The following is a 15849-nucleotide window of genomic DNA, read 5'->3' as shown; positions in this document are numbered from 1 at the left end:
TTTCCATAGCATAATTGACAAAAAGAAAATTTTAATTCAATCACTGTAAGCAAGTGTAATTAGTAATGTAATGGACACTGGAGTAAAGAATCCCAAGATTAAGTATAAGCTGATGAAATCTGAGCTAGCAGATTGATCTACTGATCATCTTGGGGTTGCATGGACAGCTCAATGAAAATGTTGATCCAGTATGTGGCTGCTGTAAAAAAAAAAAAAGAAGCAAATTCCTTCTCAGTCATGAAAGTAAAATTGCCAAGATCATATTGCCCTTATAAAAAACTATGGTGCGACCACACTTATAGTCCTGTTTTAGTTCTAACCCTGTACCTAAAAAAAAATGTGGTAGAGTTGGAAAAAGTACCAAAAAAGTGCAACTAAATTAATCAAGAGGTTGCAGCAACTTGTCTGTGAGGAAAGGCTACAGCAGCTGAGAATACTCTGCTTAGAAAAAGGATAAGCAAGGGCAGACATGATAGAAGTGTACAGAATTATGCATGGCGTGGAGAAAGTAGAAGGGAAGGCATTTTTCTCACTCTCATAATAGAAGAGCTCAGAGTCATCCGTGAAGCTGATTGATGGTAGATAAAACGAAGGACTTCTTCACACAGTGCATATGGAATTCCTTTTTTTTTTCCGATTTCTATCCTGCCTTTTTCCTACAAAGGGCTCAAGGCAGCTTACATTTCCTCCCCCATCTTATCCCCACAACAACAACCCTGAGGTAGGTTGGGCTGAGAGTCTGTGACTGTTCCAAAGTCACCCAGTTGGCTCCATGGCCGAGCGGAGACTAGAACCCAGATCGCCTGAGTCCCAGTCCCATGCTCTTAACCACTACACCACACTGGTTCTCTTTTCATGAGATGGCCAGTGATGGCCACCAGCTTGTATAGGTTTAAATGGAGACTGGACAGTTTTATGGAGGAGAAAGCTCTCCGTGGCTACTACTCCTGATGACCATAAGGACTCTAATAGCATAGGTGATATGCCTGTGTGTGCCAGTTGTTGGGGGGAACCTGGGCAGGTGGATGCTGATGCACTCATGTCCTGCTTGTTGGTTTCCCACTGGGGCAGCTAGTTGGCCTCTGTATGACAAGTATGTTGAACTGGATGGACCTTTCGTCTGGCCTGGTTCTTACATTCTTATAATAAAGAGTTCTGAAAACAGACTATATATAGTAGCAATGACCAAGACTGTTCAGGACTGTAATTGACTTAATCCTGAAATCCTATAATCATAATGAAAATAAGGAAACCTAACATAAAGTAAAACAAACAAACAAAAACAGGTAGTCCCTGGGTTAAGAATGAGCTCCATTCCTGAGAATGTCCTTTAGTTGAATTGTATGTAAGTTGGGTCACATGAGTAAGCTAAATGTTTGTCTTAGTATATATTTTACCTTTCTAGTCATATATAAAAAAAACTTCTATATTCACTAAAATATCTTATACACAATACAGCATTGCGTATTGCTCTGTGTGTGTGTGTGTGTGTGTGTGTGTAGAGAGAGAGAGAGAATCTGTATGGATGTGTGTGGGTAGATAGTACCAAAAAACAAATAAAAAACAAATAAAAACCAAATAAAAGAAACAGTTCTGAAAACAACTTAGAACATTATTTCGAACAAGTATCTTATAGAGTCAGAGCTGCATAGATTATAACAAGATCATGAATATGAAGCATTTTGAGCATTTTAAAGTCTATATGCTGTTTGTTCTTTTTGTTTGTTCATTTTCTGAATATGTCTCTGACTTGCTCTGCTAATTTACAATAAACCATACGAACAAAAAAATGCCACAGTTCCAAACAAAACCAAATCTAAAACAAAACACAGAAAATAATTAGCACTTTCTTTCCTTCTTTCTTTTTATACAATTAGGTAATATTTGCAGGCCTGTTGCCCAAATTGTATTTAGACAGGTTCTGGTTTGCTCTCTCTCAGCTGTCAATTCAGCATCATTTTCCTATTTGTAGTATGGGCATGCTAATACTGGTCCAGTTCCCCTTTAGCATTGCATTTGCCCTCGTCACGAGGCCCCCAGCTGCTACAAGGCCATTTATGATAAGAAAACAAAAATGGTTGTACAAACAATCCTTGATGGCTACTTCAAGAAAGCACCTCCAGTGGTAACCACTTCTCTGCCTTTCCAGCAGCACAATCAACCCTGACTCTCCAGAATCAGGTCCCTCTCCATCATCTTCAGTTAATGTGAGACTTAGCGTTACCTGATGGATTGGAAAGTTATGAATAAAAACATAATTACAAGCTTTAGAACAACAACAGCAACAGAGGAGTAAGGAGAAGTCATTTGGGTACCTCTGCTTCTGCCCTTCCCAGAAATTGTTTTGTTGTGGTTTAGTTTCATCCTTGAGGCCCTACATGTGCCCTGAAACACACTGACTTCTGTATGTGTAAGTCAATGCAGTAGAATGAAAAGCCATGAGCACTGTATCTCTATGGAAATACGCAGCCACCAAAGAGATGCATTACCAAATGTGTTGTGTAGTTTCTTAGAGATAATCATGGCTTTCCACTTGCAATACTCATATAGGGTTTATGGCAGTCTGCACATTTGTAAGTATCAGTTGTTTGTAACCTGGACATTTGTAACTCATGGACTACCTGTATACAGTAGATATAGAAAGGCTAGAGCTTAGTTGTTAGTTACATTTGGCAACCACAATGCAATGTTCTCAAGGAAATGAGTCACATTTTTAGCAAAAAAGTTTAATCTTTCTGGGTGCAACAAAACCATGCATTTCTTAGTCAATACAAAAGAATAAAATGATATGAAATGATCTTCATAATTAGAATTGAAAGAGTCTGGAATGTTAATAAAGGCAGAGACACTTAGTGGTTACCATAACAACCTGATGTAATGGTCGATTGACATTACAATCTGCTGAATTATTGTAATTATAGCAGCAGTTTATGTTTTTAGTTAAGATATTGGTTGTTTCTCAGTCATCTTGGAAACTCAATATTTTTCACATTGCTAAATATTAAAAACCCTTAATCACAACCATGCAAATATCACCTATTATTTTTAAAGGAATAATAGTCTATGCTACTGGAATCTTTTGAAAAACACTATGAAAAAAAGAAACCACATATTCTACATTATTGCCATTTCATCTATAAAACAATGCAACCTTAAAACAGCAGGCATGAATTAACTGAAATTATTCATTTTTCAAGGCCTAGAAAGGGGTTGTATCAATCAACAAAAAAAAACAGACAGAGGCAAAATACAAAAGTACTTAACATCTGAAAGCTGTGTAAATTTATCTCAAGCCTCTCTACTGTTAATTGGCATTACATAAGAGTTGCAAAACTATTTTAATTGAGCAGATACTGGAAAATCTCAAAAGAGATATTTATTAGCATCAAGGTATTTCTTTAGTTGTGTATGTCACACAGCAGATCAAATTCAGTTGTGTATGTCACACAGCAGATCAAATTCTACCTGTTATAGGTGCAAACTAATACTATACTTTTACACACACATGCACACACAGACAGAGCTTCTGCATAGCTGGAACTGCCTGATCCCACCTAATCTTGGAAGTTAGGCAGGGTCAGGCTTCCTTGAAATCAGGATGGGTGACTTAATGTTGGGGACCATCCAGAGAGCTTTGGTACAGAAATGAATGAATGATGCTGATGATCACGTAGTTTCTCTTTATACACTTAAATGCCAGGTTAAAATCTTCCTCTTCCACCAAGCATTTAGAGAGCAATCTGATTGGGATGAACATGAGTCTCCAATCTGAGACTTACTCAGAATGGGGGGAGTGATGGATGCAATCTTCACTTTCTTGTCCTCCCTCTATTTTCAATAGATACCCATTTTCAGCTGCCTAGTAATGGCATCCCAAAGGGGAGAGGAAGAAGCTTCACTGGCTTCAGGATACATTGTATCCCGGTTATTACAGACTTCTCCCTTCCTGGCCTGTAAACACACTATTTAACTCTTCTCCCAGATCAGTTTCTTAAATTTGGGGATCATCTAAAATGGTGCTTTCCAGATCGGCTATGGCAGGGCAAAATCAGACCTTTCATTCCCAGCTCAAAGGCTGGTGCGCTGTCTTGGACCTCAAAATCTGAACTATTCTATGGCACTTCAGACAATGTCACATGGTCATTAGTTCCATCTTTAATGTCAGCCTGATATTAAGTTTACTATTTTAAAGTTTCAATATTTTGATATGTTTCTTATGGTATTTGTTGTTTTGCTTTTTGCTGTCTTGAGATGATTCATGCAGATTGATACAGGTGGATATTTTTGTACATATTTTATCTGCATTTAGATACATTTATTAAGCCAGAAAGTATACTGGATAATTTGAAGGAGTGCAAAAACCAAAAGATAGCAATGTTCCAATCTGTGTCACAGTCCAAGAAGTATGAATCAAGATGTTTTACTTAAAGATTCTCACACAAAATTTACATGTGAAATGAAAGGGGCTTTAGTTTCAAAGACCCACTCATTCATGGCAATGGAGTACAATAACAGCAAGCCATTACTACAATCAAAGTGACTTACTTCATTGCTCTCATTTCCATAGAAATCATCTTCCATTTGAGCTCCTCGCCCGCTTATGTTTTCTCTTAAATCCACAGGAAAGCTACAGCCTTCCAATGAAAGATTCAAGGGCTTCCCATGAGGTGCTGATCTGGGTTTAGAGGAATAGGTGAAAATATCTTCATGATGGTCTTCAACTGCTTGCTTGTTTTCATGGGCTTGGTCATCATTCAGTCCTGAAGTTAAAAAGCTGTAAGATGTTTCACAAGTCATCAATGTTATATTGCTGGAATCCAGCTGAGAACTTTCCTTGTCAGGAAATAGCCATTCATCTGCAAAGGAAGAAAAGTTCAACAAATGATGGTAACAATTTCCTTCTAAAAATATATATTTTAAGAAAATATCAAGCAAATATTATGTTATGAGAAACAGGGATGAGAACGATCAGAAGTTAGAAACAGTAACTAATATTCAATCAATCAATCAATCAATCTTTATTATGTGGACACAGACCCAACAACAGTAACTAATATTACTGTGTAATGATTTAGATCATTGGCCCATCTAATCTAGCATTTTATGTTTTGATACATTATCATCATCATCATCTCCATATTGCCCTGTAGCGGAAGCTCTCTGGCCAGTTTACAACAATGTGTAAAACAAAACAATAAAAACAGCACAAATATCATAAAAAGGACAATGCTAAATTGAATTTAAACTTAATTTAAAATAGCTTATAAACCAAGAAAAAGACCAGTAAAGAAGAAACAATTGCTGCAGGCCCCTGGGTAGCCAAGGAGATCTTTAAAGATAGAGGGCTGTCTTGACATGGAGCCCAAAAGAAATCAAATTTGGTGCCAGGTGGGCTATAGCAGGAAGGTTATTCCAAAGATGAGGGGCCTCCACAGAAAAGCTCTCCCCTTTCTGGGGTAGGCACCTTGAGGCAGGATGAAGAGTAAAGCAGCTGATGAGAAATACGGTGAGACCCACTGAGACTCATACTGAAACTGCTAAAATACATGCCACTGAGAGGAGTGCTCAAGAAGGGCAGGTGTGACTGCTCTGCTCTATGTGCTTTGTGGGGTTGTAGTCCAGTGCTGTTTCTCCAAGCGCTGTTTCTCATAACTTTTACTGGCAGCAGTAAATAGGAACTAACACTGTGCTACGGGTCTCAGGGAGGGTGCATTGCTTGGGATGTGTGGCTCATAAGAATAAGTAGCTCTCCAAGCCCTCAGACAGACATCTTTCCCAGTCTTACTGAGATTCCGCTCAGTGGAGATATTGACAATCAAACACGACACCTTCTGTATATAAAACATACTGTCTACTAATGACTTATAACGCCTCCATGCTGCAGTTTCTGGTTGGTTTCTCCTTTCCCCACAAAAGCCCTATTACATAGATTGTAAACCTTTTGTATACAAGCATATGCCCACATACAATGTTCCACATATGCTACTTAAGGTGCAATGCATTTAAGGCTGGTACTTGGACTCTGACCATACAGTATCCTTTCTCTGCCCTTGTGGCCAGTGAGGTTTTTTCTGCACTGGCTGCAGTTCCAAGGTCACCAGTGTGGCTTTGGAGTCAGTGACAGGAGGCATTTCAGGGAGCAGGAAAGGGAGTGGTCAGGCTCCACTAGGATATGAAGAATCCTGGAGGTGCCTCATCTCTTCTCCTTGTGAGCAGGGCAAAAAACAGGGGTTTCCAGAATCTGCCATCTATGTCTTTTGCAGGGCAGGAGGTGTTCAGAAGCAATCCTTGCATCTGTATCCTCCTACATATTGGATGCCCCCTATCCTGAGTTCAGGGGGATATGAATAGCCAAACTGTTACTTCTGTCACTTTAATTTGTGTCGAATTAACAAACCAGTTTAAATATCAGTTGCTGAGTACAGATGGCATTCTGAAGACATTTAAAGAAGGTCTCCCTATTAATTTGGTGTTCATTCTGGCAGACTGTGCTAAAATGCAAGGTTTTGGACTTAACCTGAAGTGTTTACTAGTTGTCAGTACACAAGAGTGGTATAGTTTGTATTTTACAGGTGTGGGAAGCATGGAAGGACTGGCTGTATATTGCAATGACTAGGGGGAGATTACACAATGGGTGTTAACAGTCTCCACCCCAAGATCACATTCATGAATGCTTTATTTATTATTATATTTATATTCTCCTTTTTCCTTAAGGAACCCAAGGCAGCTTACATAATTCTCCTCTCCATAATCTTATCCTTCCAACCCTGTGAGGAGGGTTGGGCTGAGAGTCTTTGACTGACCCAAAGTCACCCAGTGAGCTCCATGGCTGAGTGGATTAGAACCCAGGTCCCCTGAATCCTAGACCCATGCTCTCAACCACTTCCTCTGCTCTCAGTGTTGGGGATGGTGGGAGAATTGGTCTCGAATGCTTGTGTCTAAGGGTAGAGATTTACTTTTATCCATAGGAAGCAATGGCAGCCATTCACATACTGAAGAAAATAGGTACATATTGAGGTACATTGCTGGGGTGCATTTCAAACAATAGAGGACAGTTTCTTCTGTGCTTATCTGGTGTAGTATCCCTAAATCCTTTGCAGTGGCAGTATATTTACTTGGGAATTGAGCATATTCTTATCTGCATAATCACACTCCTTCATCTGCACATCTCCACATTGTATTCTGCTTTTTTGGTCATATTGTGATACAATATTGAGGATTGACATACTTATAAAATGAGTTACTTATTTCCTAAAAATCAAAGGAGACTTTGTTGATATTCCAGTCTCTATTTTCAGGCCCTCATCTCTGACAAATGTGAATCTCAAATCTACAGCTCTGTGCTAGAAAATGCGTGACATGAAAAAAATGCATGAATATATCAATTTCTCCAGGTTCCCTTGTGAGCAGACAGTACTAATCTTCTTGTTTTAAGACAAACATAAAGCCACTGAAATGGATTTAAAGACTGACTGCACCAGATAAACACAGAAAAGAACTTTTTTTTACTCCTCTCATTGTTAAATTAGACATTAGGTTTGAAAACATGTTAGGGGAAAATGTCAATGTGATTGATTAAGGGGATTTCAAATAACATATAGGAAAAAGGAAAACTGCTCAAGTATGCATCACTCCCTTATCTTCATTAGATGCACACATTAGGTGTGTGGCTTGGTTACTAGAGCCTGGAACTCTGTAGGTCCATAAACCACTATTACCACCAGTCACATTGTCTTAAAAAGCATCAGCACAAAATACTAATATGGAAGTAACACTGTACCAGCAACATGGATTGCCACTATCAATGGAACAGAGGTAAATTAATGCTCCTCACACTGTTAGGGCAGAGGTAGCACAAGGATTGCTACATAAATTATATCCCATTATTGAGTTCTCATCTACAAAGCATGTGACAGTTGGTCCATATTGTCCCAAACCATGGGTTGAACTGTTGCAAGCAAAAATACAGATAAGAACATCAGGGAATGGGGAAATATTAATATGTATTGCAGGGAGGGAGCAGAGGAAAACTGACTTGCTACTTTTGAGCAAAAGCAATTGCACCTCTCCCGTAACATGCAGTTTTGCTATTACTATAGCATTCCAATCTAACAAAGGCACAATCTGAGGACACACAGTACAGCAATTGTGCCAGAAATAATCAGATCTGAGTATGGTTAGGATCTGGATGGAAAACCACATGGAAACATGAAGTATGCCAGCCTGACTGGCAATACATGAATTGGGAGGATGTGAATAAACATTGTTAAATTATTTGAAGAATATAATGAAAAAACAAGTGACTGTGGTGGAACATATTTGATTAGTAACACTGATAACTAATAACTCCTAGCCATGGCCTTTACAATGAAAAGAGAGCAAGGTTCCTGCATTGTGTCCTGTGCACACTTTCATTCAATAATAAGATAATCAAATGGTTAGGAAGCAGAGGACTCTGCTCTCTCTTCCTCATCCTGCATTTCTATCTCACCCCTTTTCCTATTGTGAGGAACCCGGCTCCACTTTCTCCTGACAACAACAAACCTGTGAAGAAGGTAAGGGTGAGAGAGAGTTACGAATCCAGAGTCACCCAGAAGCCAAGTGGGGACTAGAACATGACTCTCCCAGGTCCCCAGTTCAACAATCTAACTACCACACAACACTTGGGAAGAGTTGATATACATCTTAATTCAGTGATATTACAAAGCAGCAGAAAAAACAAGCCTAGACTATATCACCACTATTACAGATTTCAATAGGGAAATCATGTACCTGTAGCCAGTGTTTGCAACTGAGATGAATGTTCTAGTCCAAACTAAATCTATTATCTCTCAACCACAAAATATAATGGAATTCTTCCACTGGAAAAAATCAAGTGTTTCCATATCAATTGTAATGAATAATTTTGTGTATCTTTTAAGGAAAAAATATGTAAATTACTGTGTAATCATGCTATTGCAGCAAACAAGATAAATACAAGAATGATCACCTAAATGTCTAATTAGTTTCTCTGCAGAGTCAGATTTATGCTGGAGCATCTAATTGCAGCCTAACATTTTAATGAAGGCTTCAACATGGCATAAATAAGACTGACAAACGACAGACAGTATTCATTCATTTTGTTTCTTCCTTTGCCCCCAAACAATTTCCCTTTTGTAATGATACCACACACCTGCTAGGGAAGATACGTTTGTGCATTTACTCTGTCACCAATTTAAAGAATTCCAATTCTAAATTGGAAAGGACCTAACACAAAGAAATATGGATAATTTCTGGATTATGCATCAATCCAAGACAAAAATCATGATTGAGACTGATATGCATTTTTCATTTTGCTTGCATGCCTCTCACTATGTCTTCCTAATTCCCCCCAGTTTTCTAACCTTAGTAGATATGGACTTTTTTAAAGGGTTTCCAATTCCTCTACATTTATTACTACCAGATTTTACTATTATTTATCTCTGAAACAATAAGGGATATATACAGGATTCTCAGGATTCTAATACAAGACAGTGAAGAATTTACTCAGGTTTTCTGTGGTATCCATGTATGACCCACTGCTGCTGTATCAAGGGAAATCTTGAAGATCAAAAGCCAGTTCCTTAGAAAATGTGCTGCCAAATTTGAGTGATTTTACTCTAGGCCATAGGACTTAACACCCAGTTTACAGAGTGTATATACATTAACTTTAGGGTGTGTTTGGAGACCTGGGGACATTTCTTTTCACTCTGTCTGTGAAAGATGTTGGATTCCTCCTCCTTTCTTACTTTCCTTGCATGCTGTTTCATCTCACCCAATAATTGTCCTGCATCCTTTCTCCTCTGTAGATACAAGATCTGCTCATGTACTTATTCTTTCTATCTCTGTAATAAGCTGCATATACAAGAACCTCAAACTTTGATTTGCTCTCATAACTCTCTATCTGTTTCATTATGCTGTGGCACACCATGAGTTTTGTTAAAATTCCACCATGCAATTCAGGTATATATGTATACTTCCAAATAAACACAGACAAGGACACATGCTAACAGATGAGACTGATTACAAGGTTCATGATGGTAAGGTGCCTGATTATTTCTGGAGTATTGAACTAAAGTTGCAGTTATGAACAGAAACTCCCTTTATTAATTCTATTTGCTCTGAAGACCATAAAACTTTAATCAGATTGGAATTAGCCTCCATTATTCAGGTTTATATAATTTTGAGGGTAGAGTGTTAAAATACAGGTGCTTTAACACTGACTGTCATGAACCTGAGTGCATTTCAGGAACACTATAACAATTTGCATTTGGAGTCTTTTTTTGCGGGCAGAGGTCAAACTGGTTTTTAATGAAATTATATGCATATGTGTGTTAGGGTATGTGTGCACACAATATATACAGAGAGAGAGAAAAAAGAGAGGAGGAGGGATGGGGGAGAAGGATAGGAAGAGAAAATGTCTGCTTGTCAGCAATTCCTTGATTTTTTTTGCCTTTGTTCTCTGACCATTCCTGCCTGGCATATGATAAGTTTGGAAAGGTTCCTGAGTTAGGCCATTCTCATGCAGGCCAGATTGCCTAGGAGCTAACCATAAGGTGGTACAAGTCTGATTGGTAAGTACAGAAGACCAATTGTTCATTAAGTAGCTAACTTGATGTCCAGAAGACAAACTGCATAGCAAGCTAACCAATTTGGCTTTTTATTTTTTAAATGAAACCTGCTCCATAGAGATATCGAATGTAATAGTATGAAAGGCAGACATTAGCAACCAACTAGGACAAGTAAAAAGTTTCACTCTTCTTGATGATTGGGTTCTTTTGGTGCTTAAATTTAATAAGGGCTTACAAGAATAATTTATTTTTAGTTCTTTCTCTTTAATCATGAAAGCATGGAAGTTCTTTATTTATACGCACTGCTCGGGTAGTCTTTGTTTAATCCTGCAAATCTTTATCAATGCTCTGAAGCAAATTCCGTTACAGTGTTTGATTTCCATAATCCCTGCAGTGCAGACATTTATATTTTATGTGAACTGCTCTAGAATCCTTTGAAACACAGAGATTTATTCTCTTACTTTGGAAGATCAGGGATGTTAAGGAACATAAAATTTGTGCCATGCCAGTGACTACTATCTCAGGACATTTTTGGCCATCACTTTTTGAATATACTATTCTGCAACCACACTCAGTTATTGGGGAAGAAGGGTGTGGCAGCATAACAGAGTGGTTTAAAAACACAAATTAACTTATAGGGTTGAATCTTAAGCAAACAAGGAAAGAATATATATCAAAATCCATGAGATTTGCTTTTGAGTTTGCAAAACTCAATCCTTTTTCATTCCATTAACATTACTACAGACCTTCTTTATCATGCACACAGCTTTGCCTTCGTTTTCCATTATTTTCCCTTTATTCTCCATATTCATTTGTTTTCCAAGTGCTTCTCTCAGTGCAGCAGCTCAAAAATATATCTATTCCTCTCTATCCCTTTGTTGAAAATCTGGTTCATACTGTAATCATCTCCCACTTGGACTACTTTACAGTTCTAGACTTCCTGTCTCATACCTCAGTATTCTCTCAACTGCCAAAATCAATAATCTCTCCTCTTACTCAGACCATGTGATGCTCCTGTTTAGATTTCTTCATTAGCTATCCTCTCCCATACCCAGAAAAACTCTTTACTTTTAAAACAATCAATGGCCTCTATTCATCCTTGTTTTTTGTATCCCTGTCCTCTTCCAAATATTAGCTGACCATTCATCCTTGTAACTCTCCTTAAATAACTCCAATTCTTTCTTGTTGCCCTGTATGCATATATTGTCTCCCTGAATATATGTATTATTTTCTTTGCATAAAATTGTTCCTCAAGTATAATCTTTTTGGTGTAGCTTTTGGCTTATATTGTTTCCCATTCTCAAATTGGGTACATGTCCTATGTAAGAATGTAAGGTGTCACATACAGTGAAGATATCATCATCTTACTGCATTTCAGTTTTCTTAATTTAAAATAAATGTAGCAATCTGAGAACTGGTTCATACAGCGATTAAATAAATGTGTTGAAATTTATGTGACTTGAGTGCTACCAATTACAAATTACAGCTATGTAGCAACCATAGTATGGTTTTTGCAACTGAATACTTTATAGCATAGGGAAAGAAATGAGTGAATGGTCAATTCTCACAAGGCAGGTAGGTAAAGAATGTGATACAGCAAGGAGCTGTACTGGGTCTAGTACTTTTAATCTAAGATGGCTAATGATACCAAAATATTTAGGCAGTATAAAACAAAAAGAGACTGGGAGAAATGGTAAATGCAATTCAATGTAAGGTATAAGCTCGTCAAAAAATCTCAACATTGGGTGTCCAGGGATGGGAGCTATACTGTGGTAACTGGGTAAGAAGGTGATCCTGGGGTTATGCTGGATATCTCCATGAAAATAGTGACACAATCCATATTGGACTTGATTAGAAATGGAAATAAAATGCCAATATCATTCTGCTTTTACACAAATCTATAGTGTGTCTGCACTCATATTTGAAATACTGTATAAGTTCTGGTCACTCAAAAAGATACCACAGAACTGGAAAACCTGGAGAAAAGAGCAATCAAATCATCGCTCAACTGAAACAGCTCCTTTATGGGTAAGGGCTACTACTACTGAGTCTGGGACTGTTTAGCTTGGGAAAATGATGTGGAATAGTGTTAAGAGGAGGGACTGGACTCAGACGATCTGGGTTCTAGTCCCCGCTCAGCCATGGAGCTAACTGGGTGACCTTGAGCCAGTCACAGCCTCTCAGTCCAACCTGCCTCACAGGGCTGTTACTGTAAGGTTAAGAATGAGAGGAGGAGGAGAATTATGGAAGCAACACTGAGTTCAGTTTCAGAAAAAAGGATATAAATCTAATTAATAACTAACTAACTAAATATGAGGAGTATACAGTTATGCATGAGGTGGAAAGTGGATGGGCAGAAGCTTCTGAGTTGTCTAACATCAGAAGCCAGAGTCTGGGAGATTTGGGAGATAGAATGTTGGAAGTTTTAGGACAGATAAAAGGAAGGACTACTTTACACAGTGCATTCTTAAACTATGGAATTTAATACCATAAGATGGCATGATGGCCGCTAACACGGTTAGCTGTAAAGGGAAAGAGAAAAATCTATGTGGATATGGCTACCAATGCCTATATAATATCTCCAGTATCAAAGGCAGTAGCTCCCTGCATATCAGTTACTGGAGAATTTGAGCAGGGGGTGTTACTGCACTCATTTCCAACAGGTTGGCCATTGTGTGAACTGAATCCTGGACTAGACAGGCCTTTGGTTTAGTGCAAAGTTCCTATGTCACCACAGGGAAAAATCATACCCTAGAAGATTACAATATTAGAAACAACTCACTCATGCTTTGCTACAGATGTGAACACATCATTCACAGAGGTATATCCCAATTGCCATTCCATGAAAAGCAGGTTGCTTTCCTGTAACTGATGTTCTTCGAGTGGCCATCTGTGCATTAACACATATGGGTGCTGCACCTGTGCAGTGCCTAGGCCAGAAGATTAGAAAGCTAACGGTTTTTGGCGAGAAAACTCCACTCCCTCCCCTCTACGTGGTATAAATAGAGCGGAGTGTCCGCCATTTTACTCAGTCTTGAAGACCGAACGTTTGTCCTCTAGAGGTTGAGAATAAATCACAACAATCATTTTAGTATCCTAACGGTACCGATGGATATTAGAGTACGGTACCAAGAGGAAAAAGAAAAACATCCACTCACCAACACTGAGTGGGACCAGTGGGTGGGTTGTGTGAATGCACAGGTGGCCACTCGAAGAACATCAGTTACAGGTAGGCAACCTGCTTTTCTTTGTCGTGGCCTCTGTGCATCACACATATGGGTGATTAGCAAGCTTACTCAAGTTGGAGGAGGGAGGTGTCGTCATCGAAGAACAGATGAAAGAACAGCTCTGCTGAAAGAGCAGTCTTGCTTGGCGCGTACATCAAGCTGATAGTGCTTGGCGAAAGTACATGGCCCAGCCCACACGGCAGCTTTGCAAATATCCTGAAGCGGAACCCCTGCAGCAAAGGTGGATGAAGTCGCTACTGCTCGAGTGGAATGACCTCTTGGAAAGACAGGTAAGTCTATTTTTGATAGTTGGTAAGCCAAGACAATAGTCTGGACAATCCAATTAGAGAGTCTTTGAGATGTAATCAGTGACCCTTTATTATGCTCCGAGTACTTAACAAAAAGTCTATTGGTACTGCGGAAGGACTCTGTACAGGATCTGTAGAAGGCCAAACAGCGGCAAACATCAAGCGTGTGAAGAGCCTGTTCTACCGGATTCGATGGTGATGGAAAAAACACCGGCAAAACAATGTCTTGACCTAAGTGGAACGGCGTAGCCACTTTAGGGAGAAATGAAGGATCCATGCGAAGAATGACCTTTTCCTTATGGAAATTTAGATATGGTGGGTCTATGCGAAGAGCACAAATTTCACTTGCTCTCCGATGTCACTGCTACAAGGAAGGCCGTTTTCCAAGACACTAGGCGTAGGTCCACAGTTGCTAAAGGCTCGAATGGTGGCTTAGTAAGCGCTTGGAGCACTACAGAAAGGCTCCACGTTGGCATAGCAGGGCGGACAGAAGGATGTAAATTCTGTAATCCCCTAATGAAGCGTCGAACCAGCGGTTGAGAAAAAACTGATAAACTGTGAACAGCACCACGATAATGTGATATGGCGGCTGTATAACCTTTAATGGATGATGGTCTAAGTCCCGAATGATGCAGTTCCAAGAGAAATTGAAAGATATTGTCGACTGAAGCCATTCTAGGAAGAAAGGAATGGCATTCTGCAAAAGAAGAGAATGTTTTCCATTTACCCGCATAGGAACGACGAGTGGAAGGTCTCAAAGCAGATTCGAGAATCGTCTGAATTTCCTGGTCAGTAGCCGTCGGTACGGAAGCGATTGTTGTCGAACCCGAGGTAAGACGCGGTTGTACAGTTCGTTGAACAGGTTCCTCCGCAGAGTAAGATGTTGTCGGTACCGTCTCAGCAAGACGGTACCGCCATGCCGTCAGCTTCAAGGAGGTCATATCTGGATGCCGAACTGCTCCGTCCTGTTGCGTCAACAGTTGAGAAATATTTGGAAGGTGAAGAAACGTTCCTTCGGATAGACGCAGAAGAGTGGCAAACCATGGCTGCCTCAGCCACCATGGAGTTATTAATATCCCTGTGGCGCAGTGTTGAGCTATTCTCGCCACCACCCTTGTTAGAAGTGGGATTGGAGGGAAGGCATAAAAAGTCATGTTCGTCCAAGGGACCATAAGAGCATCCCCCATCGAACCCGATCCGATGCCCATTCTGGAACAGTACCGGGCACACACCCTGTTGTTCTGGGCGGCAAACAGGTCTATTTCTGGGTAACCCCACAAGCGGAAGAGTTTCGCGCAAGTTTGTCTGGCCAACTCCCACTCGTGGGTTGTTAACATATGTCTGCTCAACATGTCTGCTTCGATGTTGTCAGTTCCCGCCAGGTGAATCGCTATGAGCATTATGCCCCTTGGTATGCACCAATCCCAAATGTCCATCGATAGACGTGCTAGGACTGGTGATTTTGTGCCGCCCTGCTTGTTTATATAGAAGACAGCAGGTATGTTGTCTGACGCAATCTGGACAACCTGACGGCATAGCACAGTCTTGAGAGCCTTGAGGGCATTGAAAATTGCCTGAAGTTCGAGGACGTTGATGTGTTTCCTTGCTTCTTGTCGGGTCCAAGTGCCCTGGACCCGAAGTCCCGAACATGTTGCACCCCATCCAATGAGCGATGCGTTGGTATACAGGGTTGTTGTTGGCTGAGGCAGTCGAAATGGGACGCCA

The 15849-nt window shown here is 39.8% G+C and overlaps 1 protein-coding gene across 4 annotated transcripts in view; it reads right to left on the bottom strand.

Annotated features, from left to right (window-relative positions):
* The window catches only part of CFAP20DC (CFAP20 domain containing), a 203446-nt gene that overhangs the window by 80356 nt on the left and 107241 nt on the right, over window positions 1–15849 (bottom strand). For all 4 annotated transcript variants that reach the window (XM_044452102.1, XM_044452103.1, XM_044452105.1 and 1 more), the window contains one exon: window positions 4546–4856. In XM_044452102.1, coding sequence (XP_044308037.1) covers window positions 4546–4856 — 311 coding nt within the window. The remainder of the gene's footprint in view (window positions 1–4545; window positions 4857–15849) is intronic.

Source organism: Varanus komodoensis, unplaced genomic scaffold (assembly GCF_004798865.1).
Source record: "Varanus komodoensis strain SLA01 unplaced genomic scaffold, ASM479886v1 scaffold6_4, whole genome shotgun sequence".
In the NCBI taxonomy this organism is placed as follows: Eukaryota; Metazoa; Chordata; class Lepidosauria; order Squamata; family Varanidae; genus Varanus; species Varanus komodoensis.
This window is presented reverse-complemented; position numbering and strand designations above follow the sequence as displayed.